The sequence below is a fragment of the Sinocyclocheilus rhinocerous genome, unplaced genomic scaffold, assembly GCF_001515625.1.
Source record: "Sinocyclocheilus rhinocerous isolate Xijiao unplaced genomic scaffold, SAMN03320098_v1.1 scaffold2716, whole genome shotgun sequence".
NCBI classification, from domain to species: domain Eukaryota; kingdom Metazoa; phylum Chordata; class Actinopteri; order Cypriniformes; family Cyprinidae; genus Sinocyclocheilus; species Sinocyclocheilus rhinocerous.
Genome location: NW_015624199.1, coordinates 651373 through 671635, shown reverse-complemented (window position 1 = coordinate 671635; position 20263 = coordinate 651373). Strand labels below are relative to the sequence as shown.

The 20263-nt window shown below is 34.9% G+C and overlaps 2 protein-coding genes across 5 annotated transcripts in view; both read right to left on the bottom strand.

The window, feature by feature from the left end:
* The window catches only part of LOC107738343 (G-protein-signaling modulator 2-like), a 28512-nt gene extending 13258 nt beyond the window's left edge, over nt 1-15254 (bottom strand). The window contains exons 1-5 of one of the 4 annotated variants that reach the window (XM_016550097.1): nt 15052-15254; nt 4231-4452; nt 4003-4138; nt 2563-2702; nt 2242-2365 (exon numbers count right to left, since the gene is read on the bottom strand). In XM_016550097.1, coding sequence (XP_016405583.1) covers nt 2242-2365; nt 2563-2702; nt 4003-4138; nt 4231-4451 — 621 coding nt within the window. In that variant the 5' untranslated portion in view covers nt 4452; nt 15052-15254. Of the gene's footprint in view, nt 1-2241; nt 2366-2562; nt 2703-4002; nt 4139-4230; nt 4453-6736; nt 6971-13764; nt 13792-15051 lie in introns of those variants that run through there. The other 3 variants (XM_016550105.1, XM_016550113.1, XM_016550089.1) reach the window with 3 other exon arrangements.
* Nucleotides 15255-18681: 3427 nt separating this feature from the next.
* Nucleotides 18682-20263, bottom strand: part of ghrhrl (growth hormone releasing hormone receptor, like) — a 27551-nt gene continuing 25969 nt past the window's right edge. Inside the window, exons 12-13 of the mRNA XM_016550216.1 lie at nt 19868-19909; nt 18682-18783 (exon numbers count right to left, since the gene is read on the bottom strand). Coding sequence (XP_016405702.1) covers nt 18682-18783; nt 19868-19909 — 144 coding nt within the window. The remainder of the gene's footprint in view (nt 18784-19867; nt 19910-20263) is intronic.

Genomic DNA, 20263 nt, shown 5'->3' with positions numbered 1-20263 from the left:
ACTATCTGGGGTAGCATTCAGTTGCTGCTGTGTTCACATTGCACGATGGATCGGTGACAGGGGGTTTCACATTGCATGACTTCACAATAGGAAGAATCGAGGACAGCTCCAGATATTTAGCATGCCAAATATTTCACGGGCGTCGCTGACGCATCGGCGATTCCCTCAGATCGCATCTTTGATAATTCACACTGCGTGATTGTCACTCGCGTGAACGAGCACCGATTTGCCTCCGATTGGGCATTTGTCGGCGATTTCGCAAAACCTGTCGGCGAGTGAAAAATCGGGCTAAAATCGTGCAGTGTGAACTCAGCATAAGGGGTTAATCTCATCAACGTCAGTGAGCCAATAAGCATGCAGCATGCTTTATGTGCCTAAATCAGTGATTGGCTCTGGCGAGGCATCAAGCAAAATGCCTGTTACCTGACCATTCATTCACACTGTAGCATCATGCTACATAAGACAATTTATAAAAATGTATGCTATGCTTTTACTCAAAACTCACTTTAAACCCCCAGAGTGTTTGTAATAACTTCCGATTGTGATCTAATGAGGGTCATATAATGTTGCAGAAATATGTTATTCGTAGCCTTTTATATCAAGCTAATCACTACACAAGCTTCTCATGTAAACACACTGTATTGTTATAAAAAATAGGATCTCATGAAAATCACATACAAATCATATGCTTTCATTTTGGGCTCTTTAACTAGTGCCTGGTGCTGAGGTGAAGTTTGAGTGCACATCTGAAAGTCTCCCATTTGATGTGGTCGTAAAGACGTTCTGCATCTAAATAAACGCAATTCTTGTCAAGAAAAAGAGACAGAAGCAGCAGTTGTGAGTGGGGTGGCCAACCCTAGCTCTGCCCCTGCGTTTATTGCGTTAAATATTTGTAATGCATTAAACTGAAAAAAATTCATCGCATGCATTATAGCGCTAATTTTGACAGCATATATATATATATATATATATATATTTATTATTGGGCACATAATAGCAGACTTTTTCTGTACAGTAATCCAACGTTTATCAGTTTGTGCATTTTAATAGAAACTAGGGGTGGGGGAAAAATCGATGCAGCATAGTATTGCAATATTTTCTGCGGCAATGCTGTATCGATACACGGACGCCAAGTATCGATCTTTTATTATACTATTTGGTAGAATAATAAAATCAATTTCTTTACAGTCCACTAGATGGTGGTCTTGAGTTTTTTTCAAAAATCTTTTAATGCATAGCAAGCCGTTGATTATCCCGCTTATTCCATGGTCATTTGCCAAGTTATAGACAAGTTAAAACTAGTATTGCTCTTTGCAGCGCAATATTTGACCAAATGGGTAAAAATGACGGTTATATTCGTCAGTTACAGAATTATAGAATTACAGAATTATAACATTTATTTGAATTAATTATTGTTTGTTCAAGAGAGAAAGATGACAGTTGTGTGTGTGAATTACCTGCGTCTGTGCGTCTCTCTCTACAAACAATGAAGTTGTGAGTTTAGTAAATTAAACAGAGATTTTACCTCCTTCTTGCTGAGGAATATAATGCAGTGATCCAGTATCTAAGCGGTTTTATTGATAAAAGTAGCGGGGCAGCGTTGCCAAGTTTATGTTGGCCTACTCCTGAACGTTTCTGTGTGCGCAGCAGGATCTCTGATTTCTCTCTCTCTCTCTCTGTGCGAGTGGTGTGTGCATTTTTGTGTGTCAGTTAAAGCAATGGCGCATTAATATAGAACAGTGATTAAACTGACTTGGAACTACCTGTGCATTAAACGGTTTTAATGCATATCTGTCAGCCAATCAGAATCAAGAATTCCAACAGACCATGGAATAAATGAAAGTAAAATTCATTTAATTAACGTGCACTAGACTAGACTGTAATACAAATAGTTTGCCAGATGCATACAACATTTATGACAGGTTTTCATGAAAGTGTTGGTCCGTTTGTCTGCTTGACAATCCCATTTTGCACTGCAGCGATAAAATTGAAGTGAGAAACAAACTGAGAAATGTTTCTTTTTAGTTAAAACAGATGTTGCCAAAGTTTTCATTTGGGAACATAATTTGAAGTTGGAAAAAGGTAATAAATTGCAATATATTACAATATATTTAAAATCGCAATAATATTGTATTGTGACACAAGTATCGTGATAATATCGTATCGTGGGGCCTCTGGTGATTCCCACCCCTAATAGAAACCACAGGTTGGTTCATTTAAGAAACTCTCTGTATGAAATACCTGTTCGTGAGCCAGAACAGCCTCCTGGAAGTTTCCGAGCAAATAGTGCGAGTTGCCGAGGTTACCGTAGGTCCTGCCCTGTGCCGCTCTGTCCCTCAACTCTTTCACAATGGCCAGATTCGCTCTTCAAACCGAGAGGTGCAGTATTAGATACAGTAGCGGGGATAAAGCAATAAAAGCTGTAGCATGCCTTTGGAAAACTTTACTGCAATCTCTGCTATGTTCTTTCAGAAATGAAATATTTAGTCTTTTGGCACGTGTGTCGTCTACACACTGGTTTGGGTGTTCAAAAGAATGAAAACAAAATGCTGGCTCGCTCACTCGTAGTACTCGGTTGCTTTCTTCAGAGCGATGCGTGCCTCCTCGGGAAAGTCTCCAGGGTCCATACCGGTCCAACATATGTTCTTCCCCTTGGCGTGGTACACATTCCCGTAATTATAGAACGCTCGGGCCTGCCCCACCTAACAAAACCACACACAGACACGCACACACAACAGTCAGTCCACAAGCACCGCTCATTACACACCTAAAACGGATCAACGGCTTGCATTTAAACATAAATATGTTTATGGTCTGTTAAAATAGATCAAGTGGTGTCTCGGGATAACAGGACTTTCAAAAATATCGGAGGCAAACTTGGCCATGAACTATTCAAACAGAGTTTAAAGGAACAACGTGGGAGATATAAAACAGTAGACCATAATAATCTTAAATTTTGGTTGATAATGATAGCAAAAAGAAAATTATATTTGAACAGTTAGTTTTATTTGTATTTGTTCAATAAACAAATATTATTTTATTTATTTACATTTCATTTACTTATTATTTACATTACTAAATAAATATTACCAGTCAAATACATTGACAATTTTTGCTTTTTATTACATCTGTTTGGCTTCTTTTTTTCAAGCAATGAGGCTTATTTTTAGCTGAACATTTTGTGTCACAATATTCTTAAACATTTTAGCTGATAATTTATTAACATATATTAAACAAAATTATTATATATACCTACATTATATATATTATTATATATACATATTTAATATACATATATTAAACAAAAATTAAAAAAATGAATAAAAAAGTCATATTAATCCTATTACTATTTATTTGATTGAACAGTCAGTTTTATTTGATCAATTAATAAATCATTGTTTTATTTTATGTATTTAAAAAGTCTTATTTAAAAAATATATTTTTATTTTATCAAAAATACTGTAAATACATAGCATTTTATTTATTTATATAAACAGTTTATATTAACAGTCTATCAATAAATAAATGAATAAATAGTATTGCTTACATCAATAAATAAATAAAATCAGTCAATAAATGTATTTAAAGTGCTTTTTATTATATCTCCTCATCATATATATTTTTTTCCGAGCAATGAGTCTTGTTTCTTTTTACTTGAACTTTTTCTTTGGTTCTGCAATCATATTGTGACCAGGAGCTGTCAAGCTCCAAAAAAGGACAAAAATAGACAATAATCCCATTCAATATGTGATGTTTCCAGTCTGATGATGCCATATGATAGCTGTCAGATCTTATTCACACGTACACATCGCACATATGTACAATGTGCCTCGACTTGCCAGGTTTGACATGAATAAAGAATGCCATTGGTTAGTGAAAATCATACTGTAGATTCTTTAAAATATCTTATTTTGCATTACAAATGATAAATGATGACCGAAACTTCATTTTGGGGTTCGGCTATTGCATTAAAAGGCCCCTTGGTTGTGTTAAAAACCTCACCTTATCATGGAGCATCCTGGAAATGTCCAGGTGTCTTTGGCAACAAACTGCTGCTTCATCATAGCGACCCAAAACCTTCATTGTGTTTCCAAGGTTACCACTGGCTTTAGCTTCTCCCAGCTGATCTCCGATAGTTCTGAAAGAGTCAGAATAACAAAACATGTTATTTTAGATAAGGACATAATCCTACTAGCTTTGAAACAGTGACATAAGCTTCCAGATTCATACCTGGTGAGCGTGAGGTCATGCCGATGGTATTCCAGTGCCTTGTTGTAGTCGTGCAGGTGGAAGTAGGCATTGCCCAGCTGACTGTAGATAGCGCTCAAAATCTGCAGGTCTTCTGTGCCCACCTGGATGGCCGACTCAAAAAAGGAGACACCCGCATGGTAATCTCCCACTTTACACAGACGCTCACCTTCCAGAGCCAGTTCCAGACACGAGGCTTCCATCCTGCACGGGACAGTAGTGAGGTGAGCAAAGAGCAAGATTAGGATAAGATGGGATCATTAGGTTATTTATGAGGTTAGGGTTAGGACCCAGAGACCAAAAAAAAAAAGAAAAAGAAAAAAAAAGGACTTTGGCTAAAACTAAACAAAATAAAAAAATAAATAAAAGAAAAGAAAAGAAAAATAAATGAAAATAAAAGAAAACTGAAAACACAATTGAAAAATAAATAAATAATAATTAATAAATAATTACAAATAAAAACAAATGAATAAAACATTTATAAATAAAAATAATTAAATAATTAATAACAATAATAACAATAAATAAAAATAAATAATAAAATAAATATAACATATGTAAAGTGTAATAATAAAACATTTATATAGAAACGTCTTGTTAATAAAATAAATATATAAAATAATAAATTATTAAAAATAAAAATGAAAATAATAAGTAATAAATAATAAATAAGATTAATGATAAGTAAACAATAATAATTCCATAAAAAATGGAATTAAATAAATAAAAATAATAAATAATAAAAGATCAATTTTAAATAAATATAAATTATAAATAAAGTAATAAAATAATTAATTAGATAAACAATCACACATACATATTTTATTGGTTTATTTTTCAACCAAATGTCTGTTTACTAGGGCTGTAACTAGAATGAACATTAGGGCTGGGTTTTGACACAAATTTCACTATTCGATTCTCATTCACAAGCTTGCGATTCGATTCAGATAATTTCAGAGTAAGTCAGAATAATATAAAATGTCACGATGTATTATGAATCAGGTAAAAATGTATCATGCCAATTATATAGTCAAATCAGAGATAATCAATACATCAAATTCTCAAAGATAAATCTAAGAGTAAAATATGCATACCTCAGAAAAATACATAGCATGGAGTGTATGGACGCGCTCCACACCGTGGATTACTTTGGATATATATCAGGTACAGTACATGCCAAATTTTCTCAAGGAAAAAAAATCTCTCAACTAATGCTGTAAAATATACATGAGAGGCAGTTGGTACTACATTACTATAATACTGAAGGTTAAAATTGACTGATTTGTTAAAATTACACTTAATGAAGTTTTTAAAATAATAAAGTTACAATTACATAATATTTCTACTTCAATTTGTATAAATTCCTTACTACCTTTCTGGGCCTTGAATGTGGTAGTTGCGCTGCGGTTTACGCAGGGTCAGAAAGATTTCGGATTTCATCAGAAATATCTTCATTTGTGTTCTGAAGATGAATGAAGGTCTTACGGGTTTGGAACTACATGAGGGTGAGTAATTAATGACAACATTTTTGGGTGAACTATCCCTTTAAGAGGCCTTATAGATGAGGAAAAATTAGGGTCCAGGTCATCTTAACAGCTTTCATTTTAAGTCTATTTACTGTAAATGCATTTCTTATTCTTGCACATTAAGGGACACTAAAAAAAAGTAAAAAATATTTGTGGCAAACAACAGCATTCCATATGGTGGCAAAATCTAGAATTATTACAACAGCAACATCATTAGGTCTTTGTCTACACATGTTCTTGAACACATCTTGTAGGCTGACATGCATCAAAAACATGATGACTCCCTTACAAAGAGTTCAAATAGTGTCATAGAATGACTAAGAATCTCAGCTGAAAACGCTTCCATGAACCAGCAACCAGAAGGCTGACTTGAATGCTTGGAAACTCTAAACTATGACAAAATATAAACACATATGTTGTATTTGCATACAAGGACTTCTTTTTGTTACTCCGGCGTTATCTCATAAGGCGCTAATTTTTGTCAGAAAAAAGTACATTTTGGTCCTCACCAAAACATTGTTGTCTTTTCAAATATATTTTCAAATGTCATTTATTCCTGTGATGCAAAGCTGAAGTTTCAGCATCATTACTCCAGTCTTCAGTGTCACATGACCCTTCAGAAATCATTCTAATGTGCTGATTTGCTGCTCAAGAAACACTTATTATTATTATCAATGACAAAAACAGTTATGCTGCTTAATCTTTTTGTGGAAACCATGATACATAGGATTTATTTGAAACATCTTTTGTAACATTATAATGTATGTCTTTGCTGGCACTTTTAATCAATTTGATGCATCCTTGCTGAGCAAAAATATTAATTTCTATCCAAAACAATGTTACTGATACCAAACTTCTAAAGGCTTTTCAAACCAACAAGCAACCACCTCCAACACCCTGGCAACACCTTAGCAACCACATAGCAATACCCTAGTAACCACAGGAAAACTCACAAACCTCACCTTTTTTCCATTTTCTTTTTGAAACCTTCTGTGCACCATCTAAACATCTCAATCTTCTGCATGACTCTCTCCTCTGATGTGATAGACACGTTTAATACTCCACGGGGTGCAGCATGAGACCCACGGCTTCGACCCTCTCAGACACATCTTGAAACGGATTGACCTCTTCCAAAAGACACTGAATTCCAGGATAACCCCCTCTGTGAGACCTTTCCCAACACTCCAGTTAGAAGCCTCTGCGCAACCAAACGGGGCTTCAGCTTGTAAAATGTTTTGTTGTTGACACACGGTGACAGGTTACGCTGGGTCTTGCACACATAAAAGGAGGGTCAGCGGTAAGCCTGCTGATAACAGATGCAACAGTGTGACATGCCAGTGTCATCTACGGACACCCGATGGCAAGCGTCACTTCCAATTATGAGTGAGACGACACATGGAGATTATCACACGTAAAGGAGGAACCAGAGTAACTCTAATGTGCTTTGAACAGCTCCTAAACCCGTTATTCCAGTTGGATGGGTCAACCTCAGTAAAAAAAATGCCATGTAGCTTCTGATTTTTTTCCACTTACACTCTTAAAAATAAAGGTTCTTTATTGGCATTGATGGTTCCATGAAGAACCTTTTAGAACCTTTCCATTCCACAAAAGGTTCTTTATAGTGGAAAAGGTTCTTTAGATTTTTTAAAAAGTTCTTCACACTAAGAAAAAATTTCTCTTTCAAGAACTGTTCACTGAAATGGTTCTTCTATGGCATTGCTGCAAAAAAAAAAACAACCTTTTAGAACCTTTATTTTTAAGAGTGCATTCTTTTAAAAAAGATTCTTTAATGGCATCAATGGTTCCATGAAGAATCTTGAACAATTATGGAATCTTTCCATTGTACAAAAGGTTCTTTAGCTTTTTTAATTATTCTTCAAACTAAGAGACAAAAAAATGGTTCTTTAAAGAACTGTTCACTGAACTGGTTTTGGGGGAACCAAAAATGGTTATTTTGTGGCATCACTGTAAAACCCCCTTCTGAGTGTAAACTTAGTTTTGCTTGCTAAGTCATTCATTACTATTACTTACTCATACTCAAGGTTAAGGATTAGTACAAACCCCTTAACCCTAAGAATTAAGGATTGACACTTAACTAGTCCTGCACCATTTCAGCAACAGACATGAATGATATATCATGTGGCTTGTTGAGGATAGTTTAAATATTCAGAATACAATATATTTAGGAGATAAAAAAGCCAAAAACATGAATATATAGAACACTGAACGAGGCACCCAAAACAAAACTAGACGTGAGAGTCTAGTTAGGCTTTTGGCTTGGGCCAGTAAGCAAACAATCTAGTCAGCAACTTTTGCACAGTCAAGTGCACAAAGTTCTTCAGAATATGTAGACATCTAGTCACTATCGGCATTAATAATAAAAGTTAGCGAGAGAAAGAGAAAGTAGGAAGGCTTTAAAGCCTTCAAGGAATAAAGAAATCCAACAAAAGTAGAGTGAGAATCATCGTGAAGGAGAAAAATAGTGAAAAGTGATGTGACATGTGGCCAAGTATGGTGACCCATACTGGGAATTAGTGCTCTGCATTTATCCCATCCAAAGTGCATACACACAGCAGTGAACACACACACACACACCGTGAACACACACCCGGAGCAGTGGCCAGTGGGCAGCCATTTATGCTGCGGCGCCCGGGGAGCAGTTGGGGGTTCGGTGCCTTGCTCAAGGGCACCTCAGTCGTGGTATTGAAGGGGGGAGAGAGCACTGTACATTCACCCCCCCCACCTACAATCCCTGACGGTACGAGACTCGAACCCACAACCTTTGGGTTACGAGTCCGACTCTCTAAACATTAGGCCATGAAATAGAATCGAATAGAAAAATCTTTTCTAATATCTGTCTTTACTGTTACTTTTGATCAGTTTAATGTATCCTTGCTGTATAAAAATGTATATTAAAAAATCTTACTGACCACAAACCGTTTTTAACTTTTTTAGGAACCTGGGAAGTAAGCACCTCAAACACCCTGACAACCATCAAGAACACCTTAGAAACCACAATTAGCAAGAGCAAAGAGAAGATAGGAAGGCTTTAGAGCTGTAAAGGTATAAAGCAATCCAAGAAAACCTGCCAGAATCGATTCATCTTCTGCTGAAGTAGAGAAGTTATCGTGAAGCTCGAATCGACTCCAGCCAGAGAAACTGTCAGGTAACCAAGGCCACGCTGGGAAAATCCATTAGACCGAGTTAAATCCCGCGCTTTGCCCAGAGTGTCCTCAGCGGAAGGCTGGCGGCATTCACATGATGTTCTAATTTCTTTATCCTCGGCGAGGTGGGACGCGGGCCGAGCGGCTGAAACGATTTCTCCACTGACCGATGCAAATTACTCATTCACACTAACTCATACTTCATACTTCACATGATGTCATGAATTTCACTGACACTTACTGAAACACCAGGCATATGTTGCTCGTTATTTATGTTCATTTCTAAAACTCCAACTGTAAAATGAAACTTCTGTCATTATTTATTCACCCTCATGTCTTTCCATAAGTTCTGTAAAACTCAAAATGAGAAAATTTAGCACAATGTCTCGTTTCCACACAAATAAAATGGAAATGATTTTTGGAAACTCATTTTAAGTTGTAAAACTTAAGTAAAACTAATATAAAGCTAAATATACATTTTAAAAAACTAATAAAAGTGACAGAAGCACAAATAAAATTACTAAAACGAAAATGAAAATTGAAAATACACAAATAAAAGCTAATTTAAAATATTAACATACATTATAATTAAAATATTAATAAATATAGTGATACTAAACACCATATAAGTGCTGTAAAAGCAGTCCATTTCAATCAGTGATGTTACTGTTTAAAATTAGAACTATAAAAACGTATATGCTATAACTTTGATTGCATCATATAATAATTGCTGTTAATAGTGTTCATCGTCTGTTTCATTACGTCTTTAATTGATTTTTCCGTACATTTCTGCCATATGTACATTAACTGACAGTCACCACTGATAAGCTACCACTAAATATTGTAGAAACTTAATTTGCTGTAAAGTTGCTTTGCAACAATTTGTATTGTGAAAAGCGCTATACAAATAAACAAAAAATAAATAAATAAATACTAAAAAAAAAAATTTATTTCTCTGATTAACAGAGATGAAATAAAATAGTTAAATGAAAAACTTAAACTTAAAAAACTTCTTAAAAATAGAAGTGTAAAGTACTACATTACTAAACCAGAAATACATTTTTAAAAAAACTAATAAAAATGACAAAAGCTCTAAAACTTACATTAAATTACTAAAACTTAAAAAAATAATAATAATAAAAATAAAAACTTAAAACAGAAAACATAAAAATATTAATATAAATAATATATTAGTAAGTATATAAATAATACTAAAATAAAACTGCCTATAGGCCATGACTGAACGCAACATGGTAGTTCAAATGCACAGATTGAGGAATGATATCTGGAAGCAGAAGTAGTGAATAACAACTTTTTCACCATAATAGTGGAAAAGTCTCTGTACAGCTTTGGAAGACTTGGAATATAATGCGTGGTATGGACTACTGTTATGCTAATGCATTTTTTTATGCTTTTCGGAGCATTCATTATATGGAAAGAAGCAGCGTGAACATCCTTTCAAACATCTCCTTTCTATTCTACAAAAGAAAGGTTTGGAATTATATGAAGGTGAGCAAATGATGACGAAATGTTCAAGTTTAGATCCCATCCAAACTTCAGGGCCTTGTTGGAGCCATGGCCTAGTGGTACTTTGTGCAAGTGCTCCAAAACATGCCCAATTCGATCCCATTCCCCACTCTCTCCAATATTTCCAGTAAACGTTGCATGTGTGGAAAGAAACATAGGCCCTTGACTCATCTTTCAGGTCCAGTGTGAGATGCTCCTGCAGTATTTAAGGATGTACAACACCAATACAAAAGAGAAAACTGTGCCTCTGTTTTAATTTTTAAACGCGCCTATTAAAAATTTACACACAGGAGATCTCTAGACCAAACTGAGCCCTCATTCACTCGCCTCCACCCACACGCTGTATTACATTTCAAAACCCATTTATCTGATGGAAAAACGAGAGCACATCAGTGGATCGTCTGCTGAAGAATGACAAACTCTATAGCGCTAAATGACATATTTGAGTTTTTTTTGGTTGCTTAAACCAGATAAAAATAGAGATAGTAGAGGATGCGCTGTAAAACTAGCTAATATATGGCAAGACAGGTCTGTTCTCTTACCTGGAACGAACATGAAACGCTTGATCCTCGTCTTTTGTGATCACATCCATTTAAGCTCATAGTAAAAGTCCAAGTGTAAAACAAAAACCCAACAGCAGACACGCAAGAGACTTGGAAATACATCTAATGTCACATCATCATAACTCTAAAAGAAAGGACAAACATAAAGACGGAGCGAAGATGTCCATGTTTTCACCATATCTCAACCATCGTCCATCTGACTGGCGAGTGACACTAAAGAAAGAGTCTAAGAAATATGAGCCTCTCTCTCCCACACACACACACACACACACACACTCTGAGGTGCAAGTGCCTAATGATTTCACTACGAAAACAAGTCAGTGACTGATTAATCCACCCTACAAACTAATTCTGACTTAGTATGTATCATGTTGCATCTCATGTGGATGGGTGAACATGAGGAAGTCTCTTGACTTCCTCGTGAGCAACCATCCGATCATCCAAAGACACTTTTTTTCCTGGATGGAAAGTTGTTGCATTGCAGTGGCTGTTTGACGTGACCCGGGCAAGTGTCGCATAAACCAGCGCATGAGAAAACAAAGAGTTTATCATTTATAATGAAGACCGAGACCAACATCACCATCTATAATCTTGATGAATGCTTTCATCTGAAGGGATGGTGACACATTAGATACCATTTACTCACCCTTACACCATTTCAGACCCACCCATGAGTTACTTTCTTCCAAGAAATGCAAGCGGAGACATTTTACAGTGTTACAGTGAAAAATGTTACAGTGGCCAGAGCCTGTCCAGCTACCAAAGCTGACAAACGAGCATCATAAAAAAAGTCAATATGACTCACATGCTATTCTTTTGAAGTCATACGATAGCTTTGTGTGAGGAAAAACCCACGGATTCAATGCCACTTGGCAAAGCTGATATCAAACACGGTGTGATGCTTCTTCATGCAATATGTTTGAATTTATGCATTTGTGCAAATGAGACGTGCAAGTTATTACAAGGGAGCAATATTTTTTTTTATAATGACTTATATTTTAATGTTTTTCTCACACAAAGTTATCATATGAGTTCAGAATACTGAATATCATATGATATTCAGAAGATCTTTATCATCATTTTTGACGACTGACATATTTACAGTATTTCCTTGTGCATTCCACAGATGCAGCCATTGTTAACTAAAGCTAAAATGATCTAATAAATAATACTAGTTGTTAATAATAATAATAAATAATAATAATAATAATATTAATAATTCCGTTTTTGTTAACTGAAGTTGATATAAAATGAATTTTTTTTTTTTTTTAATTTTATAGAAATATAAAAAAAAATATTAGATTAAAAAATCCTAAATGTAAAAAAAAAAAAAACTTTCAAAATTTGAGAAATGTTGAACTTAGAAACTAATTTCAAATACATTTAAGTTAAGTTTAAGAACTAAAATTACTAAAACTAAAAAAATTAATAAAATAAAGCTAAAAAGAGATATTTAAAAAACTAAAATAACAAAATTACTAAAACTTCAACTAAAATTAAGAAAAAAAGAAAATATAAAAACAAAAGCAAATTCAAAATATTAATAAATACTGATAGTATATCAACAGTACTAAAATAACACTGCACAGAAGAAAGTCCTAAGTTTGGGAAAACAAGAGGGTGAGTGACAACACTTTCATCTTTGAATTAACTTTATCCTGATCAAAAACTGAACAGGCAGTGGGAAAATATGACAGAAATCACATTTGCTTGTACTTCAGGAATTCCTTGTATTGAGCAGAATCAAAACTGGACCAACCAACAATCTGAATACTCAGGAAAGGGCAGTGACCTTCATCTCTGCAATGGCTTGAGCAAAAAAAAGTTCATTTGATATGATTTGTAAACACTTCCATATTTTAGACCACATTCAGCCAAACACGGTGCTTTTGTGGCTCCTTTCCTAAAGTCCTGAGCCAGTTAGTCCAGCAAAGCCCAGGCCATGTCCAACCACATGTTTACTCAAGCATGTGATAAAGACACACTCTATGAATTTTCCTTTTTGTTTGACATATCAACTTCCTTTCCAGGGTAATTTCACTAAACAAGCATGCCAGGAACATTTAACCACTCACACACTGGTCCAAAATCACATAAAGAAACAACTGCACCATCATTTCAGTTCATGTTTTCTTTATGCCAACAGTTCCAGAATCATTGAGCCACTTATTCAAAGGCTCTAGAAGGGCGACAATAGCTTTGTGAGCAATGAATGACCAGATTAGTCAGTCTACAACAGAATAAAACACAAAGGTACAGCCTGTGCACTGTAAACGCCTGCGATTCATTAAAAGATTCAAGCACACAAGCACAAGAGCTGCTGTGTCCATTCTGTCAGCCGGAGCCTGTCCAGGTGTTACTCATAAAATCCCACAGGAGGCTTTCAAAAGCAGCGAACTTTGGGGTACTACTTACAATGAGACAACAACCCTTCGAGAGAATCTAACAGTCATAATTCTCCCATAAAATGAAATTCTGTATTATACTATATTATAGGTATAAATACATTAATATTTAGCTAAATATATGATTATTTTAAGGGGACTACAGTAATGGAAATGACATTTTTTGTTGAGAATTTGTGAAAATGTGCTAAATAATGCCACAAAGCACTTTTTTTCTTTTTATGCAAATGTAACTTCTCATTTGTCACCCATTCTTTTTCTAATATAAGGTAGTGGTGGAGAAATTAACACTACGTTTTGACAGAACCGACTGTGGTCACCTTATACTCACTACTACTATGCCATGGCCAGCATATACTGATGTGTCTTTGAGATAAACTGTAAAGATCATTTTGACTAGTCGGAAGTCATCTTTTTCACGAAATCTGACCTTCATCTCTGCAATGGCTTGAGCAAAAAAAAGTTCATTTGATATGATTTGTAAACACTTCCATATTTTAGACCACATTCAGCCAAACACGGTGCTTTTGTGGCTCCTTTCCTAAAGTCCTGAGCCAGTTAGTCCAGCAAAGCCCAGGCCATGTCCAACCACATGTTTACTCAAGCATGTGATAAAGACACACTCTATGAATTTTCCTTTTTGTTTGACATATCAACTTCCTTTCCAGGGTAATTTCACTAAACAAGCATGCCAGGAACATTTAACCACTCACACACTGGTCCAAAATCACATAAAGAAACAACTGCACCATCATTTCAGTTCATGTTTTCTTTATGCCAACAGTTCCAGAATCATTGAGCCACTTATTCAAAGGCTCTAGAAGGGCGACAATAGCTTTGTGAGCAATGAATGACCAGATTAGTCAGTCTACAACAGAATAAAACACAAAGGTACAGCCTGTGCACTGTAAACGCCTGCGATTCATTAAAAGATTCAAGCACACAAGCACAAGAGCTGCTGTGTCCATTCTGTCAGCCGGAGCCTGTCCAGGTGTTACTCATAAAATCCCACAGGAGGCTTTCAAAAGCAGCGAACTTTGGGGTACTACTTACAATGAGACAACAACCCTTCGAGAGAATCTAACAGTCATAATTCTCCCATAAAATGAAATTCTGTATTATACTATATTATAGGTATAAATACATTAATATTTAGCTAAATATATGATTATTTTAAGGGGACTACAGTAATGGAAATGACATTTTTTGCTTGAGAATTTGTGAAAATGTGCTAAATAATGCCACAAAGCACTTTTTTTCTTTTTATGCAAATATAACTTCTCATTTGTCACCCATTCTTTTTCTAATATAAGGTAGTGGTGGAGAAATTAACACTACGTTTTGACAGAACCGACTGTGGTCACCTTATACTCACTACTACTATGCCATGGCCAGCATATACTGATGTGTCTTTGAGATAAACTGTAAAGATCATTTTGACTAGTCGGAAGTCATCTTTTTCACGAAATCATCATAGAAGTAAAAAAAAAAAAAAAATGCAAGAACGTTCTCAGAAAATACAAGGAAGTACTATGCAACACATACAGAATAGTTCAGAGGAGGAGAAGCTGTTCGGATTTAGAAAATAAAAAATAAAGAAACGAAATCAAACTCATACCTCACTTTCAGTTTTGTACAGCTTTGAAGTGTGTAATCGCGCTACATGTCCTGTGGTGGGAGAGTTTCTCGCTTTTTGAAGAAGCATCGGTAAAGTTTCTTTCTCTTACTCCGCCATGTTTCCTCAAGACACTTTCCTTTCCTAACTTTTTTTCGGGAAAAAAGGAAAGCGTCTTTTACTTTGGCACGCCAATCATTACACAGGAGTTTGTAAACGCCACGCCTCGCCATCATCATGCTTCAGTACTGAAGTAATGCTCGCGAACGAATCATTCTTATAAACAGACTCTTTTGAATGATTCGGTCGAACCGATTCGCCAAGCGATTCACAAATCGCTGTAAAAACTGAAGAGAGAGCAATATTGTGGAATTATTACTAATAATTAGGGTTGTTATTTTTGTATTTGTAAATCACGTGACTGTAGAAAAAAAACTTTAGGAATGACGGTATAAATATTGTTAATAAATATTGTTACAAATAAGCACATGTGGGCAGGCTATAAACTATAAACTAATCTAAAAGACATTTTAACAATAAAAATAAAGCGAAAAAAAATAAAGATTTTAAGTGATGACTCGCGGTGAATCGATTCATTGAACTGAATGAATCATCTGAAAGAATCAATTCGCTAAAGTGAATTGGACGTCCTAGTGCTAGCTGCTAGATCCAAATTACTTCGCAAAATGTATTGCAAAATTGGGTGAACATTTCTTGGGTTCGTGGCAGATTAGATGAAAATGCTTGTGAAAACATGCAAAAATTGCTTTAATAAAACTAAATAAATAAATAAACGAAGGAGGATCATTTTTGTTTGCTTCTCAATTTGGCTGTAATTCTTAACAACAACAAAAAAGACTTAAACATGACTTATCTCATTAAAATAAATGTGATGAGTAAATAGTAGTGTGATGTATTGACCAGCAGAGGTCAGTGTTTATTACTGACAGACAAATCCAGCGGTATTTAAACGATTTCTGAAGGACATCTGGTAATTTCTGTACATTTTTCCTGCTATAATAAAAATTAATTATATTTTAGACATTAAAGCAGAAAAATCAACAACAAAAATCGGAAAAACAATGAGCTAATTGCGCCAGCTTGCTTACGCACAAACACAAACATAAGCACGACAACATCAGCTTAACTGCACAATTAAAGGGAAAAAATGAAATAGATAAAGTCATTACACAGATAGAGCATCATAAAATTGGTAATATTTCCATCTCTGTGATGCACTCTGATGATTTAATGCTTTTATACACTTAAGGCCGCTCAAAGAGCATGTGAAAACAGACAGATAAACAAATAAAGAATGTATTACAGCTGGAAAATATACAGTATAGCCTAATACAATATTTATATTAAAAATAAGTTTACAATGATTTTGCTAGCTGTTTATAGGCAACAGAGTATAAATGACATTTGGTGAGAATTAGAAAAGGCTACATATAAAGCAACACAAGTCTTTGGAAACATGAAATCATTGCACTGTTAAACACATTTGGCATTTCAATCTGCTCTATTTTGAAACACGGAAGTAAGCTATTTTCTTTGAATGTGCGAGACGTCCGTTCATTAGTCGCACTCGCTACTACAGGTAAATAAATAACTAGAAGAATAACAAACAGTAAACGGTAAGACTATTAGCGTGACAAACTGTGTTATGATTACGATAATGAATTTAAATAATATCTTAACAAATAGGCCTACCAGTTTGTCAAGCAGCATAACGGAATGTTTTAGTAGGCCTGCAGCTAAAACAACTGAACGGCACCGGAAGCCTCACACATTCAAATTACAAATGCTACGTTAAAATTAAAGTGCAGCTGCAACACTTAAATACTTAAGTCATTTTTAAGTGACCAAGAAAGAATCGACCAGCAGAAAAGAGAAACCGGGGCTAGTTGTCACACTTTTAGCTTCGAGAGTGGGTTTAGTTTGAAAGTCAGTGTCTTTATAAATACATTCCTTTCAGTCTTTGTTACAAAGATGCTTTTGAACATTTATACTGTTATTTCAGGAAAAAAAGATACAGGAACATGTGATGAGCAAATTGCAGGGCATGTTGTTATCACACTTTGGGGTAGTGATATCATATCGCGATTATTTTTTTTCCAGGAAAATCACGATTCTATCACGATTCTTTGTCATGTTGGTTTTACTATTTTGCAAGTTGTCTGAGCAGTACAGACAAACTACGTAAACTAAGTACAAATACACATAATATACAAATAAAACTTTATTTAAAAATCTAAATTTCCCCTTTATCTTTCAGTAGGTTATTTGGCAGTAGCATTCAAGAAACTGAATGAACTGAATACACTTCACTGTATAAATGATTGATTCTTCTTAAAGCAACTGTATTAAAGTTCTTCATTCAAGAGCAGTGAGTGATTTTTCTCTTTGTGTTTTGTTGTTTTATTAACATTAAAGGGATAATTCACCCAAAAATGAAAATTCTGTCATCATTGCATCAAGTTGTTTTAAACACAAGTTGTTTTGAATGAGTTTCTTTCCTCTGTTGAACATAAAAGTTATTTTGAAGAATGTGGGTAACCAAACAGTTGCTGGTCCTCCAGTGACTTCCATGGTTTTTTTTTTTTCCTACTATCAAAGTCAATGGGGACCAGCAACTGTTTGGTTACCCACATTCTTCAAAATATCTTCTTTTGTGTTAAGCAAAAGAAAGAAATGAATACAGGTTTGGCACAATATGAGAGTGTGTAAATAATGACAGAATTTAAATTTGTGGGTGAACTGTCCCTTTAATGACAAGCGGCAGCATGTGTAGGCTAGTACTGTTAGTCTGCTGTCACTTTAAGACCTGCACGCATCTAATATACAGACACGCATCTGTTTTTCTCTCAACCGTTTACTTTGACTTACTATGGGGTAAGTTGTCACGCATGGGAACTTGACAGCCTATTACAGGCGTTTCAAATGTAAACAGAAATAAAGTTATGAAACACAAAACAACTTGTGAAATAAAAGATAAGGAAATATAAAACCTCTATTTTTGCCAATAGAAATTATAGCTAACAAATTCTACAAAATTACAACATATAAAACATGTAACAACTTGCCCCGGTTACCTGAATCTCACTCAGAAATCCATTAAATCTTACAATTAATATTTATATTTCTCAATTTTAAATACTGTAAACATGTACTTACATACAGATAAATACATACATATTAAACCTGCCATACTGCCTTTTATTGGGTAAATTTTTACAGTTTAACATTTCCCCAAAGAAATAAACAAATATTATAATTAAATATCTGAATTTGAAGGGCAACAGAAGTATATTTTTATAGGTTTTTCTCTATATCTGGATGTACTTTGATTAAACCCACCCAGAATCCCACCAAAAACACCAGTTTTGCTACGATAAATTTCAGTATTCACATTTTTTTTAAACAAATTTTACATTACTCTCTGATGAACTGTTTTGATGCGTGTAATTCACAGATATACTGCAGCCCAAATATATTCTGGCTCTTTAAGCCATTGGTTGTCATATAAACTGAGTAATACGATCTGCATTTAATAAAACGGTTTCATTCAGATGTTCATGTTTTCAGGAGGTGTTGAGGTCTGTATGGAGGCACTGGTGAGTTTTAGTGACTCTAGAATGGAGTGTCCATCTGACTTCCTTTGGCTCCAACAGGGACGACAACGTAACTCCCCTCTTGATTTCGCATCCATCGTAAGCGTATTTCATTCTGAACCTGGCAGACAAACATATATATAATCACAAAATCTCATGAGAGACTTCAATCAAAACCAAACCTAAATCTAACGTACCTTCTTAATGTTTTTATCATGTTTTAAACCTTCTCTCTCTCTCTCTCTCACTCACACTCACTCACTCACTCAGAATTTTCAGCCGATTCCACACAAAAACCTATTGCATGGCTTCCGAAGACATGGAATATAGGACTCTTAGGACAGATGTTAAAGAAATAGTTCACCCAAAAATGAGAAATTAATGAAAATTTACTCATCCTCAGGTCATCCACGATGTAAATGAGATGAATTGGTGCAGTGAATGGGTGCCGTCAGAATGAGAGTCCAAACAGCTGATAAAAACATCACAATAATCCACAAGTAATCCACATGACAGGATTTGTTTCTTACAAACACACAGTGTTCCACTTCACAATACATTAATTGATGGACTGGAGTGGTGTGGATTATTGTGATGTTTTTATCAGCTGTTTGGACTCTCATTCTGACGGCACCCATTCACTGCAGAGGATCCATTGGTGAGCAAGTGATGTAATGATACATTTCTCCAAATCTGTTCCAATGAAGAAACAAACTCATCTACATCTTGGATATAGATTTTCAACAAGTTTTCATTTTTGGGTGAACTGTTCCTTTAATATATTGGCTGTTAAAATCACTTTAATTAAATGCAATACTGAAATACAATGCATTATTATTATTTATCCTTAATTGCATATTGGCCTTTAAGCAGTTATCTTGTTAATTTCCCAATCGGTTTCTTAATCAAATTAATAAAGACCGGCAAACATGTTTGTCAAGGATTTTATTGGGCCAGATTTTGAGTACAAATGTTGTTAAGGCCTCTGAGAACGCTGATTATCTCCATTCAAAAACAAACCTGACTTGCAGAATCAACAGTAAACAAGCTGGTTTGTCCAGATATCTGACCTGCATGCATTTTTACAGTTTGCAAATGCATAAGGGCATTGCACTCATAGAATCTAGCTTTCAGCACATTATTATGAATTTTGGAGTATATTTTGTATTTTTATGGTGTGTGAGGGCTAAATAATAATCACTCACCTCCTGGTTCAGGAAACAGTAGAGAACCGCCACAATAAGACCCTTAAGAAAATCAATGAAGAGAAAGTCAGTTTCTGTAAAGTGAATAAAATGTTCCTCAGATCAAATCCATCTCTCTTCCTCTCCCTTTCATCTCAGATTGAGTGTTTTGAGACAAAACAATTTTATGCTGTAAACACTATTTCTGCTGGATTTTTGCAGGCGCATAGTACACCATTTATGCATTATCATGGATGTATAAATGTTAAAGGGGTCATATGATGCTGCTAAAAAGAACATTATTTTGTGTATTTGGTGTAATGCAATGTGTTTATGCTGTTTAAGGTTCAAAAAACACATTATTTTCCACATACTATACATTATTGTTTCTCCTCTATGCCCCGCCTTTCTGAAACG